A 21,906-nucleotide genomic window follows, 5' to 3' on the forward strand; every position below is an offset into this window, starting at 1 on the left:
AAATGCAGTGTTAAATGATGAGATGTAGCTGTTTCTCTCCCTGGGACAGAATGCGCTGTTTAGAGCAGCACTAGTTTGAAGTAACTTCAAAATGAGTTGTAAAAAATAACAACAAAAAAACTGAACCAACCAAAAACTCTGATCAGCTTGCTGTGGAGACAATGAAGTGATGTAAATGTTATCAAGGAAATGATTTTACTTTGTCATTCTTAACAGCAGTAAGGGACAGGAAGGCAACCAATTCCCTTCCAGGCTGAACTTGTAGGTGTGGTGCCAGCAGCTGAGGGTGACGTCTGCTGACTCAAACAGCAGCTGGGGGTCCTGTGGCCACACTGCTGGCTTTGTTTGGATTCAAGGCAGCGTTTAAAGTGATGTGAAACTGCTGCTTTCAAGAAGTTTTTAGGACACACGTTAGATATCAGTAAGGCTCTACACGTGCAACGTTAATTAGATTTATCCTTCATTGCTACTGGTGTTTTTTAATTGGTAAGCATTTGCCAGCATTAGCACTCAATTCACAACGTGTGTGCATCTTGTTTACTCCCCCTCTGTGCCGATTTATAACGATATACAAGCATAATACCTCTCAAAGGAAAAGACTCTGGGCATCACCCGGCTTCAGCTTGGAGCTCACTGCATTTCCCCCACCTGTTCATATTTTGGTAGGTTGTACAGGAGAACGAAAACGTTGTCTTCTGCTTGGAGTGTGCCCTGCGGCATGTGGAGAAACAGAAGTCTTGTCGGGGGCTGAAAATGATGTACCGCTATGATGAGGTTTGTGCAGTCGTCACAGCTTTTCTCTTTTGCTGCTGTTTGAAGTGAGCTCACAGAGTTCTTGTTGGATGAGAGGCCCGGTGATGGCTGGGGGTCAGTGTGCAGACAGGTAGTGAGCACAGAACTGATGGTGGTGATTCAGGACTGTGCCTGGATTCCAGGCTAATGCTGCATTGCGGTACAGTCAAACAGCGCTCCTTACGTGCCTGCTTAGCACCATCTGTAGAAAAACTCTGTTTGGGGGTGGGATGGACAGAGGAGGGGCTGTTTGTTAGCTTGAGACGTGGGAAGGGACAGAGTGGGAGAATTTACAAAATTGGCTCTTTGAGAGCAGTGCTGATACAAGCAGCTCTGAGGCAGGTGTCTCAGCAGCTTCTGATGTGCAAAGAGGTCCAGAGGGGAAAAAAAACCAGAAGGTTTGGAGAAGTTGTGCCATTCTGCCTGGCTTTGGTTTTCACTGTGGGCTCCACTGCGCTATCAGGTGCTGTAGCTACAAACAGGTACAGTCCAGGATGTCCAGGCAACAGAGAAACTGGCTTTGTAACATGGTAAATACACTGAGGAGCGCCAGGAGACTCCTCAGAAATTTAAATGTATTTCTCTAATTCTTGAGCTTATTTAGGCTCTTACATCCCGGGTCTTCACAGAACTGATAACTCTGTTGAGGTTTTCAAAGCCACTCTTAATCAGCACCACATAAAGTAATGACTGGTTTTATAATTACAAAGTAGGGATTTGGGGCTGCAGTGGGAAAGGAAAAATCTCTCCTTCAGTACTGGGTAATATTTCTTCCCCCAGTGAAAAGACTCTCTCAATTTCGGTGCTTCTGAAGGATACTCAGTGTATGCCTGGTAGATGTTACATAATTTTTTTGAGAGCTGTGAATAGGGAAAGAGAGAGAGCCTGCACGTCAGATGCCATCTGTTAAACCTATTTCACTGTTAGCTGCGCTTTGCTCACAACCAACTTCTTAAGATTCCTGCCAGGAGGGGTCCATCCCCCCCCCCCCCAGATTTCACTGAACTACTGACTGCAGTGAGAGCAGGAGCGGTGATGCAGCGCAGGCACTGAGCTGTGCTGTTCAGGGACTTCCTCATTCTTACTGCAGAGCCACGGACCTGTAGCCCTTTCCCTGTGTGGCACCAAGCACTGGCCTGGAGCACTTGGGGCATGCAGAGATCCTACAAAGCAGTAAAGCAAAATAGCATCCTGTAACAAATGACAACAATGTCGATAGGGAAAAGCAGGACTTTCTCGTGAAGTTTTAAATAGATATTCAGTAAAGAGCAGATTGTCACCTGCAAGCATTGTCACCTGCAGATTTAAGTTCATGGTGTTTATTGCTTTGTTCAGCAGTGGTTTCAAGTTGCATCTGCAGCAAAGTTTTGGCTCTGCTGAGCTGTATCTGTGCAGCCCAGAGCTCAGCCCGGCACAGTCCTGTCACCCATCTTTATATTCAGAGCCAGGAAACTACAGCACAGGCACCACTCTAGGTATCATGCAGTGCTTGTTAGCCAAAGCCCACCTGTGAAATAGTAGCATGTGGTTGTATGGGCTGCTGTGCAGTTAGTTAGCAAAGCAGCAGCTGTTTCCCCCTGCTTCGGTGCCGTCAGCCAAAGGACGGCGCTGCACCGCTCTAACAGACAGAAGCACCCGGAAAAAGGAAGGATGCTCACTTGTGTCTTCTTTTCACACTTCCTGAACAGGAACAAATAATCAGTCTGGTCAATCAAATCTGTGGAAAAGTATCTGGTAAAAATGGCAGCATTGAGAACTGTATCAGCAAGCCCACACCAAAAAGAGGACCTCGGAAGAGAGCGACAGTCGACGTGCCATCATCCAGGCTTTCATCCTCCAGTTCATCCAAAAGTGCTTCAAGTTAATCCTGAAGATGCCAACACTCTCATTTTGTCAATTTATATATATTTTTTGTAATTATTATACCATAGTTTGGAGTACTTGCTGTAGAATACAAGCTGTCTTTGCACTAGCTCTAAAGAAGATTTTCTTCTGGTTTTAGAGAACTAATTTTGTTTTAGCATTAAACTGTTGAATTTTTTTTTTTTGTACTTAGGATAGATAGATACAGCAGTCTGATTTTTTTAAACTGCCGTACGTTCACTGTTTTAAAAGCGGCGAGAGGGGCTGATAAATATTAATTTGTATTGTCCCCATGGCTGAGAAAATAAAGAGCCTTTTTGGTAACTGTGAAAAAAGGCTTTTAACCCATTTTTTTTGACTAGGTTAAAGTTGGATGTGTTTTCTAATTTGTTCTCCAGTCATGTGAGCAGATTTTTCTAGAGCGAAAAGGGATGGGAGACTAAAAAAAAAACAAAAAGAAAAAAAAAAACTTGAAAGAAATTGCTTTACTTTGGCTGTCTTTTATTCTGTCACAGCAAGCGGAGTTTTGTAATTTTTTAAATTGGAGAATACACACTTTCTTTGGGAGGTTATGGCAGCTGAAGATGGACTTTGTTTCCTAACTGTAGGCAAAAGGAGGAGAGTTGGAGTATGTTCTCTTTTACCAGCACATCACTATGCATCTGTTTTGAGGGGGAAAATAAATAATAAAAAAAAAATAAAAAATAAAAAATAAAAATAAAAAAAAAAGGAGGAAAAAAGACTGCCTGCCTTGAGGAGTCACGTGAGGGAAAACTGTGCCTGATTTCATTAGGAAATCCATTCTGTTATTTTTTGGTGCTGTTGGCTACTTTATCAAAAACCCTTCAATAGCATCCTTAAAGAAAAAAAAAAAAAAAGAAAAGAAAAAAAAAAATAAAGTGATTGAAGCCATAAGTGCTTCTTTTGTCATAGACGTGCAATCTTTTTAACATTCCATTTCCATTCCACTGCTGTGTTTCACACCTTTGCACCGTCGAGCATTAATTTTTGTTTCGGATTCGTTTCATGACGCGATCACGTTTAGAGCCACTAGCAGGTCTGCGTATTTCTTTTGAATGTGAAAATGCATTTGCTTTCATCTTGTCTCTTTTTTCTCTTCATGTTGTAACAAAAAATCACACCTTTTGTACATATGCCTGTAAATTTTTTTAAATACTTGAGCCTTTTCTTGGGGTGGGGGGAGGGGCGGCGAGGAGACGAGATGAAGAAAAGCCTTACGTTTCACTTTCTTCATCGGTTGGATTGGATGCTTACAGGGTTTTTCTTGTAACATTTATAAGTGCTGCTTACATCACTGAACAACAACAAAAAATAATAATGGAGTAGCTGTTGCCCTTTTCTGGTTGTGTGTACAGTATGTGTGGAATAAAAAAGGGAAAATGTTTTCACAAACTGTTTTGTTTCGTAATTGAATTCAGCGATACCGTAGCTACCCATATTGCACTGAGCTTGCCAGTGGTGACTGTCAGGAAAGTCCTATACTACGATTTGTTGGTTGTTGTTGCAGAAGACTGAACTGTTTTGGAATATTTAACAATAACATAAACAGAGTCAAGTGTTTTCAAATGTGGTTGTCTGGTTTTTATGGCCTTGCTGTGTACTTTTTCCCTCTTGACAGTAAACTTCTGACTATGGCTTACAGTTTGACATTTAATTTATTAGCGCTGCTCTGCTCTCTTTCCTTGTAAGGAAAGACTTCATGTTGTTTATTGCCAGTTTTTTGTTTACTTTCCAGGTTTGTACTACGAGGTTTAATAAAAAAACAAAACTTTTTTGGACATTTTGTCTGTCTTCTGGAAAGTGAGTGAGTGAAGCGAGCTCCTCCAAGAAAGCTTTCTTTTCGACAGCGGCCTCATTGAATGCTAAGGAGGGATTATTTCTGCTGGTAGGTAGCGAGCTCCTAGCCAACATGTCCTGCAGGTCAGGGGACGGAGACACAGCGAACCCTGAAGGAAAGCAGCCTTCTCCCAGTGGCTCTCTCTCATCTCTCATCTCCCTCAGTGCCCACCACTAACTGCCGGGGTCTTGGGAAGATCTGCAGCACAGCTCCTCCTTTTACTTACGCCGCTTCTGATTACATCCCTTCCCTCAGCACGTGAAGAGCGGGAGCCGGGAAGCTTCTCAAAGGAGAGCAGATCCCTGCAAACAGAGCGCGAGACTTGACAAGAAACAGGAGTTAGGTCCAGACCACAAGTGCAGAGAAAACGACTGCAAAAAAAAAACATGAGGGAATTAAGATGACGACCATACATCTTAAATCTTGTACAACGTATGCACTTCATTTATAGTAATTTATTCAGCTTTATTTCCCTGAAATTGCTGGCTTGCCTCAGTGCAGTCACACAGATGTTACCATGGAAAAGTAAATTCCACTGGTGCTCAGGATAAATAACCAGTTTTTCTGATTGCTGCATTAGCCTCCTCTGTATGCTGTCATGGAGAAAGTACTTTGGGCAATCAAGTGAAAGACATGGTTGGGATAGAAATACTTTATTTTATGTCGAAAGAGGAGTAAGCTTACACAATGCTACGGTATCTGCTCCACGAGGAGTATAACACTTCCATACGCACCTCTCCTCCTTTGAATTTCTCTTTTTTCCTTAACACCTACGATAACTAAGTCGGTCCTGAATAAGAAGTGTGAGATAGTAAGTGCTGCTGCATCAGTAGACAAAAGCGGTAGGCAGACAGTAGGTAGCAAAGAGTAGAAAATAGCTTTCCATTTTGGTTTGGATCTTAAACCTTCAGGTGCAGCAGCTGAAAACATGCAGGGAACAATTTGGGGTCAGCATTATACATCAAATGGAAAGATTCCCAATCAGCCGTTTAAAGGTTAGCGGTCGTAGTAACTTTTATCTTTCCCCTTTACTTCTTTTATACATAGTATATACAAAAGTTTCACTGCTCCCCTGAGCCCCAAGACTACTGTTAAAGTGTGTGTGCTTTAGGCATATTTTTATTGTTAAAAACCAACCTCCACCTGACTGGCAATTCTGTGAAAAGGCTGCATGTAGTACTAGTAAAAAGGTCTGGCTGTTTGGATCGGTTAGCAAATTGTGACACAGGCAAGCTCCTCATTCATTTGTTCATTCATTCAGAAGTCATTCTTAAAGGATATGGTTTTAAGATTCAAATAGTTTGAGAGTCACTTTCATCACTAACATCTGAAGCACCCTTTCTTTCAGTGACAGCAGCAAGAGCAGTGTCCACTTGAACCTCCTCTTCATCAGACTGAACGACCGGAGATTCTCCTTCGCTCGCCTCTTGGCTGGCAGAATCAGTGCAGGTGGATGACAGCGAAGACAGTTTGTGGCGTAATTCGGACTGGCTCGGAACCTGAAGACTGATCTCATTCACATAGGTGCTGGAGTCAGGCCCTTACAGGTGGAAAAACAACAAGAAGAAATAAGCTGTGGCTCAGCAATGCAATGAGAAGTCACCGTGTTAGCAGAGCTCAGAGTTGGCTTATGAGTTGCACTCAGGCTCCTCTGCTCCTTTTGATGCTAAAGAAACCTCCCAAGACACAAAGCTGCCTCTTGGCTTTTCTGACACTGCTCTCAAATACAAGCTGCAGGTTGATTTTTGAAACGTTTCTGATGGTGCACGTCTCTCGCTCGTTCCAGTATTTTAGTACTCGAGTTTGAGTTTTAGAAGAGGGAAGGAGCATTGTCATAACTTACATCCAGTTTGCCTGTTAGCCAGGACCATTAACCTTCCTAACTCAGGCTATAGCACGTGCTGAGAATCATCACCAACAGGAAAACCCTCCAAAAATACCTGTCCAACAGAATGACACGCAAAAAATAAGTGGAAAACAGAACAACAAAAAACCCACGATCGAAACCACAAAAACCTGGAAGGCAGACAATAAAAACAATCTCCAGATTTGACTAAAAACAAAGATACAGAAGCACCTCAGGTACTGTGTTTGGCTTTGGGCCCCTCACTACAAGAAAGACATTGAGGCCCTGGAGCGTGTCCAGAGAAGGGCAACAAAGCTGCAAGGGGTCTGGAGCACAAGAATTATGGGGAGCAGCTGAGGGAGCTGGGATTGTTCAGTCTGGAGAAGAGGAGGCTCAGGAGAGACCTCATCACTTTCTACAACTACCTGAAGGGAGGCTGTGGTGAGGTGGGGGGCTGTTGGCATCTTCTCCCAGGTAACAGCAATAGAATGAGAGGGAATGGCCTCAAGTTGCATCAAGAAAGGTAGAGGTTGGATGTTAGAAAAAAATTTCTTCTCCAAAAGAGTGGTGAGACATTGGAAGAAGCTGCCCAGGGAGGCGGTGGAGTCACCATCCCTGGAGGTTTCGAAGAAAAGGGTAGATGTCACACCGAGTGACATGGTCTAGAGAGGTCACAGGCATGAGCTGATGGTTGAACCAGGTGATCTTAGTAGTCTTTCCAGCCTCAATAATTCTGTGATTCTATAACACTCTGCCTTGCACTACAGCACGGCAGAACTCCTTTTGTAAAGTTGCATTATAGCTCAAGGAACTGGGAGTGGGATTTTAAGACTGCGCTCCCTCTATGCTATGCAAAAAGATGTCTAAGCAAATTCAGTGCAACGGTGTCTGCTTGCAGTTTGAGAGTTCGTTCTCTAATGCTACCTTACATCCTCCTCTGGACATTTCCTGGCAGTAAGTAAGGAAAAACAGAAAAATCTAAGCTCTCTTTTTATATGATCTGCCAAATAAATCCCTTTTTGCTTTATACTTAGAAACTGTCAGGTCACACAGCTTCAGCACTGAGGAACCACAGTGAGAACACAGTACTCTTAGGTAAGAATTTTTTTAAATAAACGTTTCAAGAGGGTGTGGGTAGAAATGAGCTGACCACACCACCTCAGCCCTGCTCAAGGTCAGATGCAGAGCAGCTCATACTACATTGCCCTACAATGGACCTCAGTCCCAGCAAGTAACTGAGCTGAACTGTAACTGGCAAACCACTGTAGAAACATCCGGAGGCAATAGAAGCAAACAAATCCCTTCTGATTCAGAGCGAAATGAGTCATCTGGAGTCACAAAACAGGGTTCTCAAGACAATGTAAGAGCAACAGCTGTAGAGGAGCAAGGCTGCCCATTCTACCTCTGCGTTACAACTGAGGGCTACAGAGCACCACACACTAGCACATTACATTAAGGTGTGTATGCACAGGTATGCAGCAAATAAACATACACTGTACACACCGTGACACTTGTATCACAATACAAAACGATCACAGTTATTTTGAAGGCTGATACATTTTAAATCAGCTTAGGCAGAATGCAGAATGCAGCAGGGTCTGCATTTCCTCACTAATGCAGTCATACTGTCTGTTGATGAGACAGGAAGACCCAGAGCCCCTGAGCCAACATCTGCCAGAACCAGCATGGGGAACGGCCCTGACTTCTGGAATCTGCACACACTCAAACAGTGATTAACTCAACCAATGTATGAACTGGATGTCTATCGAAAATCAGCCATCTGAATGCAGTTTTTGCAATGAAATATAAAAACCTTTGGTAGTCACATTCGTTACAGCATCCCCTATCAACTTTTTATCAGTAAAAAGGCAGCAGGAAGCTCTATGCAGCACATCCCCTGTCCGTATCTTAAGAGACAAGACATTAAGCTGCAGTAAGCAGGCAATGAGAGCGACAGGCCAGAAACACCACACAGCTCTGCAGCAAGCTCTCCTGTGTTGCAACTCAATACAAACATCCTGAAAAACACCAGTGAAAAACATTCAATCTATGCAATGTTTTATGAGATAACATCATCCATTACAAACGAGAGCAATTCTTGTGATTAATTGCTTTGTCAGTACTAGGAGCATACCCAGCATGGGAGAAAGCATATTATTGTCCTCGCTTCCTGAGTTTAAAAAGACATCGAGTGCTTCTTGGTCAGACATGTCCATTAGGTCCATCTGTTCCAGCATGTCCACATTCACTTCCATGGAAGACATACTGCCAATTGGTTCTGTAGTAAAAATAGCGCAGTGAGCAAACTGGCCATCAGTGACATGATGTTATTACCTATAAGGCTTTAATTGCTGCTATAATTGTACACATCAGTAACAATTAAACCAGATATGGAAGGAGCGCGGGCAGCAGATAACTGCTGGGCAGCAATCTCAGCCCGAATCCAAGAACTCTGTGCAACCTTCGTTGTGAAACTAAAAATCCATTACAGCTTTTGCAAAACAAAACATTTATAGCAACAGTGCTTGCAGCAATAGCTTCAGAAATGCTCTCAGGTGAGGCTCAGGGACAAACACTGCAAGTTTCCATTTTGCAGCACTCCTTCCCGCTTGCCTCAGCCAAGTGTTTTTAGATCAAAACCCAAGTTTGAGCACACAATCTCTAGGCATCAATGGATGGGGACATGGAAACTAGAAATGAGGATTAATGTTAACGGAGCAGCCATTCTTCCTCATTCTATCAATTCAGTCTAATAAGTGGCAGCAGTGTGCACAACATCTGATGCCCAATATCTCTCCAGGCATGGGGATTTCACAGCATTAACACCTCAAGATTCTACTTCTTACTGTCAGTATAAAACTGACTATTCACAGGGGAATTAAATGCCTGGATAAGCATCTTCTTCCTTGAACAATAAAGCATACAAACACAGAATAAGACTTTTCAGGGGTACTCAAGATTTAAGTCTTTTGGCTGCATGTGTATTCACAAATATAATTAGCACTTTAAAAGTTTATCTAAGTGGAACAATTACTCTATTAAAGCCTTCATACGTGAACTGAAATAAAATTGTATCATAGTGTTCTTCTTCTATACATACTGTATGTATGGGAACTGCTGAGTCACAGCCTGAACCTCTGATTGACCACCTGAGACAAGCAATGGGTCAGCTGTGGGAGCACTAGTAGCAGTGCCCATTGACTTTTAGCATAATGGATTATATATATACACACATATAGGCATATATAAACCACACAAAACCTAGGACATGCAATCTCAATTTTTCCCAGACAATCTAGAGCATGCTGCAGGTTGGCATTTATAGCATTTGTGCAGAGAAACTGAAATCCTGGACTGTGTTCCCTGCTCCAGCATTACAAATGACAGCAGATCTGCTCCTGAAGAATGGACAGAGCTTCCATGTTTTTCCTGCTACATGAATGATTTATCTCCTGCTTTCTTTCCTGTCCTACAAACATTTTGGCCCAACAGATGGATGCTTCCCACACAGAACTGTCTGTAGTCTACAGCATTCTTGTCCTTTAACTAGCTGGGAGATGCCAGACCTGAGTCATCTATAACAAGGAGAAAGCTGCATCTACATTTCCTGTATCCTGATCACATACTCTGGAGATTTCATAGGCAGCATAAGAAGCTGCCATCTGGGAACTGTTTTTGAAAGACTACACTGAGCTTTGCCTGCATCTTTGGAAACATTCTGAGGCCCTTTCTACCAGGTGATTATGCCAGACTTCAGCATCGTGACAGAGGTGCCCACCTCCACCCATATCTTCAGAGATATGGGTGCACTCATGAGCTGTAAGGAAGAGCACCATTCCAGAAGTGCCTCAGCACTTTGCGTTTTCTCAAATAAGCAGACTGACTTTATCAAGCATCTAGTTTCTCTGGGACCCAAAGGTTGTTTCAAAAGCTTATCTAAATTTTCAGCTTCCCCAAGGAAGAATTTAGGCATTGCACTGCTTCAGCTGTAAGTACCCATCGCTGGCTGTGACCCTTAATCAACATTCTCTAAGCTGCGAGTTTGTGGATCACACCTGAAGTATTTCAAAACTTGCCTCGTCTCTCTGCTATCTGCAAGTATCCTGTAGAAAGGTATTGCTCCATGTCCTGCTGGAAGGCTTCTTCAAAGAATTTCTGACGTTCCTTCAGCTTCATCTGCTGGGTGTGCTCCATGTCCAGAACCTTCTGTGCATGTTCAGCATCCAGCTCAGCTGAGCATAAAGCAAAGAAAACAAACAAATCAGTCATGTGCATGTCCCCCAGCCTCCTGGGATTTCAAAGCCAAGATTAAGTTCAATAGCGACAGACTGTTACTACAGACTGTTAACAGAGGCTGTCATAAAAGGACATTTCTGTGCTTTGCAGCTATATTTTGAAGCTGACAATAAGAATACTATATCACGCAGCGTGGTCTTAACATTGAAGTGATATCATAACTACATGGAGGCAACACGCAGATTTCTTGAACCGTGTGAACCTGAAAACACCATCTACCAATACTCAGGATGTCAGAACTGGTTAATGCTGATCTTCTGCTATTGTATATATGTTACACACACACAGGAAAAAATACTTTAACTGGGAAGTTTCAGCACATCTCTGAACACAGAAGTACACATACACAGGTGTGTGCATATCTGTGTGAGATGTTCTAGTTCTGTCAGCCCCCAGACAGGCTGAGAAGAGAAGCTGAAATGTATCCTAGGTGCAGTGTAGAGGAGCTGCTTGGGCTGACGTGACGTACAGAATTAGTACTGTTTTCAATGCCAGCATCGCACGGTCATTAATGTCAATACAGAGTCTCCTCTGTATACAGCAGCAATGATGGTGCCAGAGGATGATGACACTGACACCAAAGAAGCAGAACCAGTTGCCATGAGTTCCTAATACTCTAGCAAAGAGAAAGGGGCAGCTTTTGTACAGACACACAGCGACAGCCAGATTTGCTTACATGTATCTAATGCTGGCCTCTAGCAGCTCCATCCTTCTGTGGAGAAACCAATACTAGCCTGACTATCAATGGAAGATCTCCTGCCTTCTGTTTTGCCCTACAGGAGTCACTGAAGGGCCAGAGGACATACGAAGAAACAAATCGTTATGTTTGGTGAAGAGTAACATTTTCCAGAATAAGATCTTAGCTACTGGAGTACAAACTCCAGCCTATCAAAACGTGCTTTAGCAGATCTGCCTTTGGGGAGAAATACAAAAACTGAAAATGTTCCTCTCAGAGCTCTCTCTCCGTGTTTCCAATGTGCTCTCACAAACTCTCTGCTCACAAGAAGGAGCAGAATTCGCTGTGGAGTGGCTGATGGAAAGGGCAGGAGTGGCACAGAGCTGCTCTGCTCACCAGGGAGAGCTCCATAAACAGCCAGGTACAAATCCTGGCTTCCATGCATCCCACAGATGCAGCCAGAACGTGGCACCCATACAGGCAAACTCTGAAAGGGCATAAGGTTGACTAGGGTGAGCACTGCATCAGTGCTCCAGGGAAAATGCTACATTAATGATATTTCAGAACGTGGAATTCATTAGGAGCATCCACCATTACGGAGATTACTGTCACAATGCAAAAGGTGGTTCACTGCACTGGGCAAAAACATCAGAGCGCAGTAATTCCCTCTGTTGCTGCATCACGGTCACAGTTCACACACAGAAGCTGCAATAGTTGCCAAAAGGAGCTATAAAACCAGACCGACAAACCAAACAGCCATTAAACCATCGGTAAATAAGCTGAGATCTTTTCGTTAGCAGGAATTTTGGTAGTAAAACATCAGTATTTTACAAGGAAAGCATTTTCCTTTAAGTCAACCCATCTTTATCATCAATTACGCAGTTGCGTACAATGATTCTACATTCCCCGGAGCGATCTGGGGATACATTGCTCCTCTACTGCGACCCTGCACGATAGGCAATTATTAATGACTCTGCGGATGATGCAGAAATGTTATTCAATTGTAATAATAAAAGCCAGCGGCTCCCACCGGCAGCAGAAACGTCCTGTCTGTCTCGTAATACAATCTGACAGTTCTGCACGCTATCTGGGTACATCAGGGTATTTTTAACCCCAGAAGAGAGGCAGTATCCAAGCAACACATGAGAATGGTACAACTTCCCTCGCACCAAGGCTCTCAGCTTTTGCCTTCTCCCTGAGATGTACTGTGTACTCCCACCGTTGTCCTGGCCAAAGCTAAAGGCTAAGGGCTGCCTGTGTGCTGACAATGTGATAAATGGTAAGAAGTGCTGCCGCTGGGCTAAGCAAAAGCAAACATCACACCTGAACAACAGAAAACATGCGGGGAGGTTTTTGTTAGTGGTGGGTTTTCTGTTTTGTTTTTTTTTTCCCACAAAGCTATTCAGAATTACATTTCCCATTATGCAAGAGCAGGGTTCGTGCTTTATAATACACCCAATAGACCCAGCACCAAAAGAGAAGACACAAGCACCATCCATACACACTCATACACTGTTCATGGCCAATGTGACCTCTTTCAGACATCACTGGGGCTTGACACACATAAAATACTATCTCATTTTTAATTCCTCTGTGATTGTACCTTGGAACCAGCAATTGCTCCACCACTGAGCACCAGGGAAGGAAGGCAGACTACAGAGCAAACACCGGCTTGCAGACAGCTGCAGATTTGTGGGACTCATCACTATGACCCACGCAGAGGCCAGTCGCAGCTCTGAGCCACCTATGGCTTTCTGTGAGAGAGCAGCTATGCAGAAGCAAAATGTTTCTTAAGAACTGGGAGCTCATGGTGTCCGCCCCATCCCCAGGAACAGACCTCAGATCTTTGATGAGATTCAAATAGATTTGAATATAACAATTCTAAATGACTTCATATTTTTATTTACAAACAGACTCTTATTCTGGAGGAAAAGAAAAAGCCATATCTTAAGTTGGAGTGCTAAGGCCTCGAACCAAAGTTGACCTCTAGACGAATCTCACAACACAGCATTATTTATATCATCAATATCCAATCATTAGTGGAATACGTATCTTGGGCAAAGGATGTAGCTTAGACAAAGCATTATGAGAACGTATCAACCTTTCCTTGTTCAGAAGCAAGGCCTACTAGTACATAAACTTCCTTGGTTCCTCCTTGAGCCCTGGCCAGGCTTGAGGTGGAATCCAAAAGGGAGAACTAAATCAGACAGTTCCACCTAACAGCCACATAAACTTCTTTATTTAACAATGTAAAAGCTGGACCCTCTTGTAGCGAAGTTGGAAACCTCATCTATGAGTGGACACACAGCATAGGACCTCCCAGGCTCTCCAAATCCTCACTACAACCTGAGCATCGTCTGGATGATGGTAAAGTATTTGGGCAGCTGGCGATGCATCTTGTGTAATCGCTATCCTCATGTAGTAATGGTTAGGTGCATTGCCTTGCTCTGTTTTATTCTTGCTGTATCGTTTCATTTATTATCTCATTGCTTTAAACTTAACTAAAGATAAATGCACTTTTTAACTTGGTGTCTGTGACCTTTGTGCTGACCTTGTCTGCTGGCAAAACATAAACGCTTGAAGCAGAGCCTAGGAAGTGCAGACTCCAAAGGAACAAATTACAATAGCTTACAACCACATAGCTCAAGTGTAAAGGGAACTCTTTTCTGACAGCATTCGCATGACTTACTGACCTGCTACAAATCAGAATTCCTGCTGCTGTAGCTAAGGGTTTACCCAGCCACCAGCTAAGGACTCTTTTTTACTTTAATGTAAGACATTTCCCTGTTACACACAACAGATATCCTGAATAAGATGTCCACAAAGAAAGCAAACTGGGAGAACAACTACAAAAAAGCAGCATTTAAAAGTTTTTGTAGATTGCCAATACATCCCTTAGACCTCAGATGAAAATGAAAGATGTCAAGCTGTCCAAATACAAGGGCTGCTCTGGAAGTAATGTCCCCTATGTTATTATGTTGGCCAACAACATCAGAGGTGAATGTTGGTGGTGTGGCAGTAGGGGTTGAACCTTCCCACCAACAAAAACTGGAGCTTAGTCTAAATGCTCTTTTTTCCTTTCTGCAGTTCATGTTTTTTGTAGACTCTTTCAACCAGACCACAAAATGTATGCAAGCATTCTTCCTAGGGATTCTTGCTGTCCGTAACCGCATTATGGTTTCAAGCAGCTCTTCACTGAACACACCCCAGGTTTTTGATGTTTCTTCAGCACTGGGTGGTGGATGTATGGGCAGAACTGAACTTGACACCTTACGAGGCCTAATAAGCACCCACCAGGGCAGAAAAATCCCTTCCCTGATCTGCTGGCTGTGCTCCTGCTCCCGCAGACTAGGATGCTGTGGCCTCTCTTGCTGCCTTGTCTGCTGCTGACACCCAGCTTGCTGCCTTCCACATCCCCCCAGGGCCTTTTCTGCAGAGCTGCTCCTCTTGCCCAGGAGCACAGCACTGCACTTGTACCTGCTGAGCCTCTCAGTTCTTCTGTCCTACTATTGTTGTTCTGAGTCATCCCCCAGTTTGGTAACTTATGCTTACAGCTGTCTCATTATTTACCCCTTCAGTGCAAGAGAAAAACAAGAGAAGATGCTGGAGTGCCTCAAAGAATACAGGTTTTCTCAAAAATGTTTAAATTGTTCGTGATGGAATTTAGGAAACATTTTGACAACGTGAGGGAGGAAGCTCACCAGATCACTCTTGCTCTGTAGTTTGCTAAAAAGTGGTGGGAAAAGTGTTGGCAAAATTTGGAAAATGAGATATAGGCATGAAAATCTCTGATCCATGTAGGAATGAAACTAAAATAAATGAAAACTACAAGAGATAATTCTTTTAAAACTCAGATTCAACAACTTATTTGCAAAGTAAAGACTTTCTATTTCAAGTGCATATTCAAATGACTACAAAGCAAAAATTAAGCTCCAGCTCACTTGACAGTGAAGTCAGGTTTTCACTAGAACTCAGTGACATTGCATGTTGCTGCAGTAAGCAAAATTGTAGAAAACCATCTCTGCTGGAAAAAATACTCATAGCTCTGCATAAGATTTATTCTCTGAATATCCCGCATTTTCATCAAGAAAGATTTTACTAAAACCAAGGTTAATAAAATTAATGTTATTAAAATATCAGTCAATAAAATCAATTGCATTCCTTGAGAATATTTAACTTGTTTTTTTACAGATTGCATCTGAAAGCAAAATTACTAATTAGCCCAGAAATAATCCAGCCAAGAAGGAAAGCAGAGGTCTCACCAGAGCAGAGGAATTATGTTTCCTAACGAGCAGTTTCAGTAAGTTGGCTTACCTCGAAAACTCCTTCTAAACAAACAAATGGCCTACTTGAGAACCTCCAAAAATACAGAATCAGCCTAAATAAATACCAGAACAAACTACTGAAAGCAATTGCACGCATGTGTCAGGATTCCAGGTATTGGAACAGCACCTGGAGGAAAGAGCAGCTTCCAACCAACATGACAGGAAGCTGCTTGGGAGAAGGTTTCCACGTAACCCCAAACCTTATTTGGCTGCGGGTGATCATTATAATTAAGACATCCTAAAAATACACTCTACCTAACAGCATGAACCGGGTTCTAAAAATGTACTTGCATCTAGAACTAAGAAAAATAATCACACTGTCTTCTTTATAACCATATGCCTCACTCACATGGTGTGAGAAGAGTATTAAGCGTTTGATAGTATTAAGATCAGGTCAGCCAAGCAAAAAGTTATTGCATTTGCATTTATTTTACTGTTTCTTTGCTCTCCCCTACACTGCAAAGCCTTAAGGTGGCCTTTCTGGGGGCAGAGCAGCAGCTTGCTACTGCAGATGAGCACACACCTGGAGAGAACGCACCCATTTAACAAAGGCTTGGGCTTATTTTCATTTTTAAACAGCTAATACAACACACACGATTAATTTAGGGCTTCAATCAAGTATACAATAGGAAGTTAAAGATGGTTTCCTACATGTGGAAGCATATATCTTGCTTTGCCCAACCATACATTTGCAATAAAACAAGTAGAATATCCTACATCCAGTTGAGGACTCCTCTGTAAACTGTTCTCTAGCAGCACAAAGGACAATGTCAACTATATGCTCTCTATACGACTATATATGCTACTATACTGCCTACTATATGCTCTATATATGCCTGTATGCTCTCTAGCTCGGAAACAGCAGTTTGGCCAGTCCTTTTGGCCAGTTTATTTCTCATAAAAACATTCTGAAACCCAAGTGCATTTGCCTGCTTCTCAATATTTTTTTTTAAATAAAGTGCAGACAAGATTTCATGTTTGCAAATGTGGTTACCATCAATAATCTCAGAATTTTTAAAATTGGCTTTAACCGCAGCCAAAATCATAATGGATACACTGTACTACAGCATACTGCTTTATTTATCTGCACTTGCTTCCAAACTTTTCTGCCTTCCAATGTTCAAGTGCTCATCTCATGAAGGGCGGCAATGTTACAGCAAAAGCTTTAGGCAGCAAATTCATCTCCTCCAGGCCCACTCTTATCAGAGAATCATACAATGTTTGGGCTGGAGGGGACCTTTAAGATCATTTTGTTCCAATTCCTTACTATAGGCAGGGACACCTCCCTCTAGACCAGGTTGCTCAAAGCCCCAACCAGCCTGGCCTTGAATGCTTCCAGGCAGGGGGTGCTCACAACCCCACTGGGCAACCTGTTCCAGTGTGTCACCACCCTCGCAATGAGTTCTTGACTTGCTTTGGATTAACAAATCTGCAATCTAACATTTTTCAGTCTCCTGGTCCAATTTCACAGCAGTGAAAGAAGTGTTAAACTGAACTAATACAGAAATTCCACAGTAAACAAACTAGCAAGCATCTGAGCTCATGTGCCTGTTTTTCCTGCCTCCCTATGAATCTACCATTTACCATACTGTAAGAACAATAATTCTGTTAGTAAACTGGCAAGTGTTTGTTTTCAATAGGAATTACCCTGACATGTACCTTCACTATGTATTGATTTATTTCTCAAGCCAATCTGGCTTTAAAATCTTGCCACATGCTACAGAAAAATCCCACTGTTAACAAAAATTGTACTTGCAAACAGTTCAAATGACTCAGTGCTAGTCTACTGTCATGAATACTGTTATTTATTCTATACACTCTCTAATTACTGGTTTTTTTCCATCTCCCTTCAAAATACTCATTTTCAAATGGAAAAACTAATCAATAGTAAATCTAAGCCCAAAGTACATAAAACAGAAACCACAGTACCACAATGTTATGTTCAGGCTTGTGAAAGTTCATGAAAACATCCCAACTGCGACTAACAGCAGCCCATTACCGAGTACAAACTGATCTGCTGAACAGATTAATTGCTATTTTCCATTCCAAAAAGGTAGTCATCATAGTTTGGAACCAGAAGGTTTAAACTAAAGCAAATGGCTTCTGCTACTCCAACAGTAGTGTTAATCTCAACATTGGCACACCTCAGATATTTGCCTTTAGATCTAATTATATGCTTGCACAGACATTATAAATAAAGGATGAGAGACTGTTTTGCTGTCACTACACATTGTGCACATGTTGAAAATGTAGGTTCCACGACATGGCAAATCAGTTGGCAGGTACTGGCTTTTGTTTGTCCCTAAGAACAACACCAAGTCTCGAACTCTTGCATTCGTGACGTTGTTTTTCAGCCAATCTATAACCACCATCAGCTGTACAGACTAGCACAGAAATACCAGTCAGTGCTTAACTATCTCCTGACTCCCAAAACTGAAGATGAGCAATTTGTTTTTGTTATCATTTTCTACTAGGAAAAATGAAAATGAGAGTTTCATTCCATTTTGCATTCTTAGAATAGCCAGTTTTTTTATCTCAACTTGAAGTTTATGTTTCCCTCTCCACTGAGAGCTGTAGAGCTCTCTGGATGAGTTTTACAAGCTTCAGGGCCAAAAGGAACGCAATGTGGGTTCACAGTCTCAATATGTTATATTACATTAAATAACATTATCTTATTTGTTCCGGGACGGAAACATCAAGAAAAAAAATGTATTTGCATTGGATTATGCAATGTTTATGCAAAAATCAGAATTTGCTTTCTATTTTACCTACGCACAGAATAGGTCTGTTGAATTAATTGCTCTGATGAGGCTGCCTGATGGAAAGAGACATCCCTCAGCATTAGCAGATCCCTTGTTACAGTTCTCAGGACAAACCTTTCCATTCTACTCTGTGGTAACTTATGGGTATGAAAAGAGAATGCATCTGAGGAACCCTTAAGAGGTGGAAGCTTTATCACAGCAGTGTTTTAGAAAACAAATGGAGGCATTTCACTGAGTTTTAGTCTTGAAATCCAAATTTCAGTTTTCAATGGACACAGTAGCCGTATTTTCATATAAGACTGGAAACAGAAAATCTTCCTTCTATTCATTAGCATTACTGCAGACCACTCACTTCAGCAGATAGTTAAGTATTTCAGGCATGAAGAGGGCCAGTTTTAAGGCACACTTCAGAACAAATCTTAGGTTAACGTAAGCAATGACTTAATCAGAAACAAACAAAAAAAATCCTACCTCATAAAAAAAAAATACACAACCATTTGAACAAGAATTTGTTTTTCCTCATCTTTTCTACATGATAGGGAATCTGGTATGTGTTATGTAAACAACATTTCATAACAGATCTGTCTACAAACGTGAAGCAAGTAACATGAAATGCTTTTGTCCATCAGAACTGGGATCATTCTCAATATTCAGACCTCTTTCATCTGGAGCTATCACAGAACTGGAGATCCGAAAGCACAGAACCTATGAGACTTGCTGCGCTCCCAGATATCAGCAGTGAATTTATGTCAGTGTCAGGGATGCAAGGGCCTGGCTCTAACATGTAAGTGGGGCTTTGTCTAAAGGCAAATGCACATCTACCTCCTTGGAGTAGGCTCAATCAATACAAGAGGACCAAAGAGTAACTACAAAAGAAATAAACAGAAAAAAAGCTTCTGTTCTTCACTATTTGTTCCTATTTTAAGCTAAGCATAACAAGGGAAAAAAAACCTACAAATTAAACCTCAACTTTCAAGTTGTCAGGACTACAGGAATGCCAATGAAATCACTCTTCGTCACACACAATGCCTGCTTAAGGTGTCAAAATTTCATATGCAGTAATATATATTTTTTTAAAGAACATCGAAAGCCATTGGTTATATCAATAACTTCATGTATTTATCTTTCCTTGTTGACTTAGTGTATTACCTTCTCTATTTCTGTACAGTACAAGCAGGAAAACCGCTAGTGATTCATACTGCTACTGCTATTTCTCCTTCCTCATTCTTAGAGATGAACAAGAAGGAAAAAAGACCTCAGCACATCCTAACAGTTCCTAGGAAGTAACATGAAAGAGGGGGAACTTCCTGACACAGCTATTAGAGATGCTTTACTACTTGAGGAATTTTAGAATTCTCATGGTCCTGCATTCATTACCCACAGGCCATCAGTTAGAACAGAGCAACTTACTTTGAAAAGCCCTATTTATTTTCAAATGCAAAACAAGGCAGCAATCATTCTTTTTAAAATTGAACATGTAACAGTGCCATATGCTACAGGCAAGAGAAAATGTTGACAGGCAACCCCAAAATTGATTACCTTTCAGCTCTTTAGAAACAACGAGGCTGAACATATACAGCAGCGTTTTAAGAATATACCACTACTGTCACAGTTTTGAGATTAAGCTCAGGAAAAAAATGGGCATCATACAGTAAGGTCAGAAATACCCACTGGTGTGCTTTTTTTTCCATTGAAAATGTTTATTTTTAAAAAGAAAAAAAAAAAAAGCCTGAGTGAAAGAGAAAAGCAATTTAGTTAATGCAGAACCAGAATGGCTGTCAGTTGTCTAAAGGTAATTTCCAGTGTGCCTATTCCAAAGAAAGGATATTGAACTTCAAGCTTTAATTAAACATTTTAGACTTTCCTCTCAGCTTCCAGTTTTCAGGTACTAGAAACCATCCAATGTGCTTCTCCATTTAATTTTGAACAAAATACTAAGCGGTCCATATTTCAGAAATAAAAGATCTTAACAGAAAAAGAAACCCAGACAAAAACTTCATCTGGCAAAATATTGGCTGGTTTTAAAGAGCTCCGCTGCACGAATAAATTCTTCTGATGAAATACATATATTTGTGTATGGGGCTGCTGAATCACGGCCTGAACCTCTCATTGATCACCTTAGGCATGCAATGAGTCAGCCATGGGAGCACAGGTGAAGGCAATTCAGCTGTGCTGCCAGGAGTGGAGCCAGGCCCCACCTCTCCTAGACCCATTTAAGAGCTGACCGCCACTAGGGAACGTTCTCTTCTGAAGCTTCACTCCACTGGAGTTTACCATGTGAGCCCAGGGTAGGGTGAGTGTCCTTCTTTTCTACTCTAGTATATTAACTGCATCAGCTGAACTCCTGGATATACTGTTTCATCTGTATATTCATTGATCATACAATTTGTAAGAGAAATATTTTTGAAGAAGGAAAAAAAAAAGTGCTAAAAGATGATCTGCTCCCATTGGCTTGTGACTTCTTTGTTCTGAGTTGTTCAAATTTAATTGAGGAATTAAGGCCTACGTTAAAGACTTGTATAATTTTGCAGCTAATTCAGAAAGGCTTTCATAACTTTACAATGTTTATTTTTTAAAGACATGCAAGAATAAATATTAAAGAGCAACCCATGAAGGGAGGTGTAAAACCAAAAGCCTACTTTCCTTACAGTGTCTAAACTATGATGGAAATGTGTAGCAGGTGTTTTTTTTTGTCTCATGCTTTAAGTCTTCCAGTATCCTCTATGGCAGCCAATATTTGCTACTAACAGAAAGGGAAATTACATTTCATTAGTTATCAAGTTTTCACTCTGAATTCATTCAAATTTTTACCACACTTATTTTTTTTATAAAGCCAACCAGAATAAACTAGTGCATCATTGTTGGCAAAATCAAGATAGGCCATCACTCCACTAAAAAAATAAACCTGATTTTGCAGTACTAGATCAAACTGGCACCACCACACCCCAGACACATTTGTGCTTGGGTGCAAAAAATAACTTTTGTGGATCAAACAATTCTGAAGAACAAACCCTTCTGGTGGTTTTTGCTTGTTTGCTTTCAAAGATCAGCAAGTCTCATGTGTCCTCCTGCAGAGGGCATAAAACTGACAGCAGGTGTAGAACCAATAGACATCACATTGGCACCCACAGCCACAACCACTATGGCAGCTGTGCTCACTTTCAGTGCATGATAAAACTCTTTTCAAAGCTCAGTCATTAATTTGTCAGCATCAGGCATAAAATTACAGTGTAATTTGAACCTGTGTTCATATCAGCTTAGCTTGCAGTATCAGATAAATTGATTTCTAAAGTACGTCATTCAAATCAAACTGACTGCAACATTGATTTCCAAATATTGCATTAGGCTGGTTTAAAGACAGTGTGCGAATCCTAACAGGTCTTCTTGTGTACGCAAGAGTTTAATAGCTTAAGATTAATAGGTTAATTAAATTAGTTGAGATTAATAGATTAATTTATTAGGATGAAATAAGGCTAGGCAAGTTTTTC

General features: G+C 41.5%; 2 protein-coding genes across 3 annotated transcripts in view; one reads left to right on the forward strand and one right to left on the reverse strand.

Annotated features, from left to right (window-relative positions):
- Positions 1-4,310, forward strand: part of JARID2 (jumonji and AT-rich interaction domain containing 2) — a 203,343-nt gene extending 199,033 nt beyond the window's left edge. For both annotated transcript variants that reach the window (XM_042869275.1, XM_042869276.1), the window contains exons 17-18: positions 667-774; positions 2,481-4,310. In XM_042869275.1, the coding sequence (XP_042725209.1) occupies positions 667-774; positions 2,481-2,657 (285 nt within the window). In that variant the 3' untranslated portion in view covers positions 2,658-4,310. The remainder of the gene's footprint in view (positions 1-666; positions 775-2,480) is intronic.
- An 840-nt stretch (positions 4,311-5,150) lies between these two features.
- The window catches only part of DTNBP1 (dystrobrevin binding protein 1), a 60,679-nt gene continuing 43,923 nt past the window's right edge, over positions 5,151-21,906 (reverse strand). The window contains exons 8-10 of the mRNA XM_042869277.1: positions 10,436-10,591; positions 8,494-8,637; positions 5,151-6,053 (exon numbers count right to left, since the gene is read on the reverse strand). Of these exons, the coding sequence (XP_042725211.1) occupies positions 5,806-6,053; positions 8,494-8,637; positions 10,436-10,591 (548 nt within the window). The 3' untranslated portion in view covers positions 5,151-5,805. The remainder of the gene's footprint in view (positions 6,054-8,493; positions 8,638-10,435; positions 10,592-21,906) is intronic.

This window comes from Lagopus leucura, unplaced genomic scaffold (genome assembly GCF_019238085.1).
Source record: "Lagopus leucura isolate 7727_CA_CO unplaced genomic scaffold, USGS_WTPT01 Super-Scaffold_100002, whole genome shotgun sequence".
Taxonomy (NCBI): domain Eukaryota; kingdom Metazoa; phylum Chordata; class Aves; order Galliformes; family Phasianidae; genus Lagopus; species Lagopus leucura.